At 48.1% G+C, this 7,827-nt stretch overlaps 1 protein-coding gene across 1 annotated transcript; it reads left to right on the top strand.

Moving 5' to 3' along the window:
* Positions 1-227: 227 nt before the first annotated feature.
* CALHM3 (calcium homeostasis modulator 3) lies at positions 228-2,674 on the top strand. The gene is made up of 3 exons (XM_032191222.1): positions 228-514; positions 1,286-1,541; positions 2,231-2,674. The coding sequence occupies exons 1-3, from the start codon at positions 228-230 to the stop codon at positions 2,672-2,674; spliced, it is 987 nt and encodes a 328-aa protein (XP_032047113.1).
* Positions 2,675-7,827: the final 5,153 nt, after the last annotated feature.

Genomic DNA, 7,827 nt, shown 5'->3' with positions numbered 1-7,827 from the left:
GGGACAGCCATGAAAATGAGAAACAGGGCAGAAAAAACAACCCCCAGAGGCTGTATCCATCTGCTCACCTAGAAAAGCTACCAACAGGGTGAGAGACAGACCTGTGAAAGCTGCGTGCCCTCTTCCATCCTCATCATCCCCAGGCAGCAGAAAGGGGGAGGAAAGGAGACAGACTGTGCTGGGCAGCCCAGGGACTTCCCAGAAGGAGAATTAGCAAAAAGAGCACGATGGATCGCTTCCGGATGATCTTCCAGTACTTCCAGTCCAACTCGGAGTCTGTAATGAATGGAATCTGTGGGCTGTTAGCCCTGGCCAGTATAAAGATTTACACCTGCTTTGACTTCAGCTGCCCCTGCCTGCACCGGTACAACATGGCCTATGGCTTGGGGATCCTGTTCGTGCCCCCCGTTGCCTTCTTCCTCTGTGGTCTTATCCTCAACAGACAGTCCCTGGTGATGCTGGACGAGTGGAGGCGGCCGCAGGGGTGCAGGAGGAAGGACCCGGCTGTCATCAGGTGGGGTTTGCAGCAGGGGTGGTGTCCCCCCTCCCATTTATCCTGTCTCTCTCTGCATCTTTGATCCTCTCGGTCACTTGTTTTCCTCTGAACTCGGTTCCCAACACCTTACCCCACAAGTCCAGACTCTGGGGCACTGTTAGTGCTTCCCAGGTGGCCACAGCAGGGAGCTCCACAACCCCATCCCCAGCAAAGAAGGGCAGGAACATCTCGAAACAAGCAGCTACATTTATGCAGTCACCCTGGAAAACTGCAGTGCTGCCTGCCCCTTTTGTGCACACAGGGGTTTTCTCAAGGGGCTTAAATGTGCAAAAAGATGAGGTTGAATGTGCAGAAAGTGTGGCATTTCCATCGCAGTTTTCTTTATCAACAGCATTGTGATTTCCCTCCCCTCAACTAAGTTATTACAGACTTGCACTGGTAAAAGGGTGAGGAGAATCAGCTTCACCCTGTGGCAGACAAACTTTTACCCAGAGCACAGGTTGGCACACAGCAGGATGAGAAAGGTCTCTGAGAAAAGGATTTTCCAAGTAGAAAAAAAAAAAATAAAAATAAAAGCCCTGTTGTGCACTGGACCAGACCTCACACTGGTGATCAGCCCCAGCAGAGAGACCCCAGAGCAGAAGAGATGCCAGCTGGAGTGGTGTGGGGGAAAGTCATGCATCTGCTCTGGGAGGGCTGCAGAGCCCAGACAGCCTGTGTCCATCAAGGCTCTGGGCAAGGAGAAGGCTCCCCACATACCTCCCATCCCATGTCCCCCCCCTGCTCCAGGTACATGTGCTCCTCCATCATGCAGCGAGCCATGGTCGCCCCAGCCGTCTGGATCGTGGTCGCCCTCCTGGATGGCAAGTGCCTGATCTGTGCCTTCAGCAGCTCTGTGGATCCTGAGAAGTTCCCAGGCTTCACCAATGCCACCGCAGAGCAAGCGCAGGAGCTGCTTGCCAAGGTGCCCTGCAAGGAGGACGAGTTGGTGGGGAGCAGCACGTCCCGCAGGGCAGTGTCCAGGTACCTGCGCTGCTGGTCCCAGGTGGGTGGCTGCCAGCACAGCCCTGGGTCCTTGAGATGCTCAGCGCAGGCATTTGCTGATCCCACCCTTCTTTGATTTGGCATAGCCCCACCACGGTCCTGCTGGGAGCAAGACTGCTCTTTGCTGTCCTAATCCTAATTGGATTTTGCTTCTAGAAGAGCCAGCAACTTCTAAACCCAGATAGCAAAAAGCAGTTGTAAGGAATACTGGGGTCTCCTAAGGCCCTATCTCTTCAGGGTCAGAAGACCTTTCTAACCTTGCACGCAGGACCTGCTGCTTCAAGGACAGTGAAAGCTGAGAGAGATTAAAGCTGTCTGCTCAGGAACAATGAGAGAATGAGACATCTGAAACTGGTGTAGGTGGCAGGTGAATGTCCTGAAGATTAGTATGTGCCCATCAGGGGAGCACCAAAGTCCCCTTCATACACGGTGCTCCCATGCTCAGAGCAAATGCTCCAGACCCACTTTGCAAAGAGTTATTCTGCTGAGCTGCTGATGCACAGATAAATGTCATATCCACCTCCCCAGCACTCACATCCTGAGTGCAATTTGGGGTGCTGGATTGAAGGGACAGATTGGGGACAGCAGTCTAGATCTGCAGCCACACAGACTCCCCGTCTCAGTGTTACAGCCTGTGCTGCCTTCATGCTGTTGCTGATCCTGTTCCTCTGCTTATTTCTAATCACGCAGGCCCTCGGCTGGAGCATTTTGTTGATGCTCATCATAGCAGCTTTCCTTGCCCGCTGGCTCAGGCCTTGCTTCAACCAGGCTGCCCTCCTGCAGACCCGTCACTGGAGCAACTACATTGACATTGAGCAGAAGATTTTTGAGGAAACCTGCTGTGAGCACAGCCGGCTCTTTGCTCACAAATGCATCCTCCACTTCTTTGAAAGCATGCGGGAAGAGATCAGGCAGCACAGCTTTGACTTGCCTAAGGAGGAAGAGGAAGATCTTCTACGAGGCATCACACACCAGGATCAGGTGAACAAACTTCTGAAAACGTGGTACTATGAGAAACCTCCCTTGGATGTGAGCCAAGCAACCCAGAGACATCACCTGGGGAGAGAGAGACCTCCACCCTGGACAGGCAGTCCCCATGTCCAGTCCAAATTCCCCCAACACACCAATGTGTAAAGGGGGGTTTGGTCCCAAAGATACTAAAGCCTTATCTCTACCCAGAGCAGTGCCCAGAAGATGGATGACTGTGGTGCCTATATCTTCCTCCAGAACCCCAACCCCAAAGGCTGGGCTCTGGGGCATCCACCAAGATTGCCCAGCTGAACTAGTGAGGCTCAGCTCTGAGGATCCCAATATCCCAGACTCAGTTACCATTCTGGATATTTCTTATCCAAGGTCTCTGCATAGCACTTGTGTCATCTTTGAGTTTGCAGCTCCTTATAGCTGTAATAAAACTATTCTGCCTTGAGGAAAAATTTAACCAAGGCAGCAACATGTGGCTGCATACGCAAACTGGCTGGAGCACAAGTTCCAGGAGCAACAACAGATTTGTGTATTCCTTGCACTAGCTGTACCTTCACCTCCTCTTCACATACAAAGGCAAACGTATCTTTCTTTCATGCTCCTTCAGGAGTAAACAAGCCAGGATAGATTAAAGCCTCTTTCTTCAGGTCAGTAAGATCCCTGCCTTTGGTTTCAGTGAGAATTCAGGCCCTAACAACTCAAGTGTCTTCCGGACAGTGTTTCTTCTGGGTAGGATAATTTCATTTCCCTTTTGAAGACTTACCAGCATGTAGTAACAAAAGCAAAGGCATAAAACGGTACCTGAGGCACAGGCTACTTTTCAGCCTGCAGCAGACTATAGGTATGATATCATCCTTTAATATCGTATCTATATATCATGATATCATATCAGGAAACATAGAAAACTGCCTGTTGCTTCTCAGGTTTAAAGTTTCCCCTTAAAAGGTGTATGCAAAGGTGTAATCAGCTCTTTGAGTACAATTCTCACGTATACATGAACATTTTCCTCTCCCCTTCCCAACTTGGAGTGCAACAGTTTTCATCATACTGTTATAAATTCCAAGTCAACTTAGCTTTATGAGATTTATTTATGGGGTTAATAAAAGGCAAGTAAAGAGCGCTGGGTGCACGGGGAGTCTGGGCTCATCCAACATGCACACACGTTACATCAGGTGGCTGCTTTTTATTCTCCTAGGCTAATACATGTTCATTACTACTTCTAGAAAAGGCAGGGTTATTATAATTAGTTCCCAGATTCCAAACCCTCCCACTGGTGCATGTGTATCAGTCCCCAATGGTCCCTCCGGGGGTCTCTCATGCTGAAGGCTCATAGTCTTCCTCCCAGGCTTTGTCCTTGTCCTTTGTCCTTCTTGGCCGGATATCAGGCATTGCCTCTAACTCTATACAAGAAAGAGAGAGAAGCACACCTTTCTACTTTGTCAGCTACTGGCAGACCTAGAGAAAAAAAAAATGTTGTTAATTAAAAAATAATGTTGTTTTAACGCATTTCACAAAATACATAATATTTGGTAGAAACCAGACAACAAATGAAAGGGAAGAAGAAACAGTAGAAGGTACTTGCATGGCCTTAATTTACATGGCAATGGACAACAACAACAACCTGCAATGATTTACAAGTGCCTTCCACCATTCACCCTTGAGACAGAAAAAGGGGATTCCCATATGATGTAAGGGGAGTGCAATCCCTCTCAAAATACAAGAGCCTGGGGGACGCTACTGAGTACTGAAAATGTTAAGGCTAGGCAGCACCGAACTCAACAGAGAAGGGAGGCTGAGTCTCTCTGGCTGTTCACATAACAGACAAGAGCCTCAGCTTTTAGCCCTAAGCAACAATTCATAGTGCCAGGGCCACGATCTCATTGCGATCACTGAGAGGTGGTGGGACAGCTCGCATGACTGGAACACTGTCATGCTGGGCTACATCCTCTTTAGGAAAGACAGCCTGGGGAAGGAAGAGGGTGGGATTGCCCTTTATGTGAGGGAGCAATTAGAGTGTACCCAGCTCCAGCTGGGGGAGAGTGAAGGACAAGTGGAAAGCTTGTGGGTAAGAATTAGGGGGTGGGCTGAAGGAAAGCACAGAACTGCTGTCTATCATCTTTGAAAGGTCCTGGAGAACGGGTGAGGTGCCTGAAGACTGGAGAATAGCCAATATCACTCTGGTCTTCAACAAGGGCAGGGAAGTAGGATCTGGGAAACTACAGGTCAGTCAGTCTCACCTCTGTCCCTGGAAAGGACTGGGGACCAGGACTGGGGACCAGGACCGGGGACCAGCTGAGAATCCATCTAAGTAACTTCACTGAAAATATACAAGGTGAATGAAGTACTCAAACTCCCCAACACAAAACCACCGTAGAACCTAGGAATACTTACCTGCCAGCTTCTGAATTTGAGTCACTGCCAAACAAGTTCATGGGGAAGTAGCACCACCACTGTTTTCCTGTTTTGAGTAGTCACCACTGACTAGTAGTCACCACTAGCTCATAGAGTCTCCAAAACTTTTTCACAGAGATGGTAGAAGACACGAAGAAAAAGCAGCCTACTCAGGAACACTGAGTCCATTTCACCAGGACAGTAGAAATACACCCTAAGTAACTTGAACCTCAAACTCCCCTGGAGTGGTAATTCTTCCCATAACTCCTCATACTTCCTATATAGCAAAGGTCAAATGATCCCCACCTGGCAGATTTCACTTCACATGTGTGGAGCCATGAGACCTTGTGGAATTGGCTCATCAACCTGGTTTCAATGTTTTAGGTTCAATTGCTCCTTATTGCTAACAGAAATAACCTGACAAGGGGCTTAGTGGTTAGAGTTGACCTAATGAATTAAATGCAAAAGGCATGTAAGGGTCATATTTCTGCTAGTCATTCTGTGAGGAAAATTAGTACAGAGTCTGTTAAAATAAGATAAATAAACATAAATAAAAGAAATAAATAAAAGAAAAAGGAAAATGACCTAAAAGGCAAAATTGCCGTCATAGATTTTCATATGTCTAGTCACGACAGATAAAGAATATAGCAATCAGAACGACTTTTCTTGACATTAATGTTGTTTAAATTTGCTTTTCTGAGATCTCTTCTTTATGCAGGACTTTTCAAAATCTAGTGCCATGACCTCCAACTGCAGTATTTACTTTGGCTGCATAGAAACAACGCAGCCTATAAATGCCAGATCCTCACTCACTATTCAGGTCCAGGACGGGGCTTAAAGTTTGGGCTTTAATTTGGTTACATGCCTTCATTGCTGTTTTCTGGCAGGTCATGGGAAGAAGATTGGCTGCCTTGGAGGAGCTTATGTACACATGACTTATAGGCTGCAGCCAAAGCGTTCCTCTAGATTTGGAAGGTTGAAGATGGTTGCAGTCTCCAAGCTTAGATACAACCACATATTAGTCTGGCACAACTGATTTTGCAGCAGTGTGCCCTGGCTGCCAGGTTGGCCAACTGTACCCTGGGGTTCATCAAGCATGGCATCGCTACTCAGTCAAGGGAGGGATTGTCCCGCTCTGCTCTGCACTAGTGTGGCCTCACCTTGAGCACTGTGTGCAGTTCTGGGCACCACAGTACAAGAAGGACATTAAACTGTTGAAGAGTGTCCAGAGGAGGGCTACAAAGATTGTGAAGGGCCTGGAGGGGAAGACATATGAGGAGCGGCTGAGGGCACTGGGCCTGTTCAGCCTGGAGAGGTATGAGGACATATGAGGAGAGGCTGAGGGGAGACCTCATCGTGGCCTACAGCTTCCTCAAGAGGGGCAGTGGAGGGGCAGGCGCCGATCTGTTCTCCTTAATCACCAGTGATAGGACCCACGGGAATGGTGTCAAGCTGAGGCAGGGGAGGTTCAGGCTGGATATCAGGAAGAGGTTCTTCACTGAGAGGGTAGTTGCACACTGGAACAGGCTCCCCAGGGAAGTAGTCACGGCAGCAAGCCTGTCGGAGTTTAAGAAGTGTTTGGACTGTGCACTTAGTCATATGCTCTGAATTTTTGGGTAGACCTGTGTGGTTCCAGGAGTTAGACTTAACTGTCTTTATGGGTCCCTTCCATCTCGGGATATTCTATGATTCTAGGATAATCCTTGCATCACCTATCTGGCCATTTCCATCCTCAGTTTCAACACCATTTGAACGTAACCCCTGAGCTTCTAAGGCCAACCACTTCCTTATCTGCCTCTATCCAGAGTGTGTTGTAGATATTTAGTCTCAGCTGTGGAACAAGTTTGGCTGATATTGCTGCTTGGGTGCATTAAACTTCTTTCTGCAAACCCCATGATATATTGCTCTCACTTCCCTCCACTCCATTCCCCATTTCTCAACCCCATCAAGAGCTTTTCTTATTTTCACAACAAAACCAGCTCTGGCTGGACCCCTGAGCTGCCCTGGATGAGCTCAGAGAGCACAAAGCTCTCTCCACAAAATCTGTCTTCATCCCCGCTCCTCGATGTCTGTTCCAGGAGTGATCCTGTGTGCCTCCACAATGCCCTTTCATGAATGAGCTCACTCATACCAGCTTGTCACAGGGTCCTTTTGTCCAGACCACCCCAGAAACACCCTAAGTTATGTGTGCAGCACCCACTGGGACTAGCACAAATGTCTTCAAATGCTCTTCACCTCCAGGGAGGTGTTTTTTTTCTTTTTTTTTGTGTGTGTGTGTGTGCTTTCCTTTGAAATCAGCATCACACTTTGAATTTTAACTCTGGTTTACTATTGCCAGACATAATCCTACAAATCTCAGCCTGAGATTCGGTTTGGACTCACCACTCCACTCTAGTCAAATCAGCTATTTTCCTAACCCAGCTCGGACCAGAGGTCTGTAGCTCCTCTTTGCATGCTGCTTTCCATGTTCTCAGGTTTTAAATCACCCCAGAGTGGCTGCAAAATACAAAATGCAAAAAAGGGCATGAGGAACAATTTGTTAGCTATATCAGGAAGGAGAAAGGGAGAGGGTCGTTCACAAGCTTCAGCAGCTCTTTATCTCTCAGGGCTGCCCTGATGCCCAGCACACAGATACATCTGTCAGGGTCCCTCACCTACCAGGAGCCCATGAAACAGCAGGGCTGCTGAAACAGCCATGAAACACAAGGACAACTTTCCCAGTCTTTCACGGACACTGTTTTGAATCCCACTGACTTGTTTGCCTCTGTGAGGATTGCCATCATTGTACACCAGACAGCCTCAGACCCCTCATTCATCCTTAATGAAAGGCAGAGTTTTCCTGGAGATCAAAAACCTCTCTGCTTTTTACAAGGTTGATTCATGCAGGCTTTGATGTGAACTGCCCTTCAAAAAGC

Source organism: Aythya fuligula, chromosome 7 (genome assembly GCF_009819795.1).
Source record: "Aythya fuligula isolate bAytFul2 chromosome 7, bAytFul2.pri, whole genome shotgun sequence".
NCBI classification, from domain to species: domain Eukaryota; kingdom Metazoa; phylum Chordata; class Aves; order Anseriformes; family Anatidae; genus Aythya; species Aythya fuligula.
The sequence above is the reverse complement of the archived record's forward strand: the minus strand, read 5'-3'. Positions and strand labels throughout refer to the sequence as shown.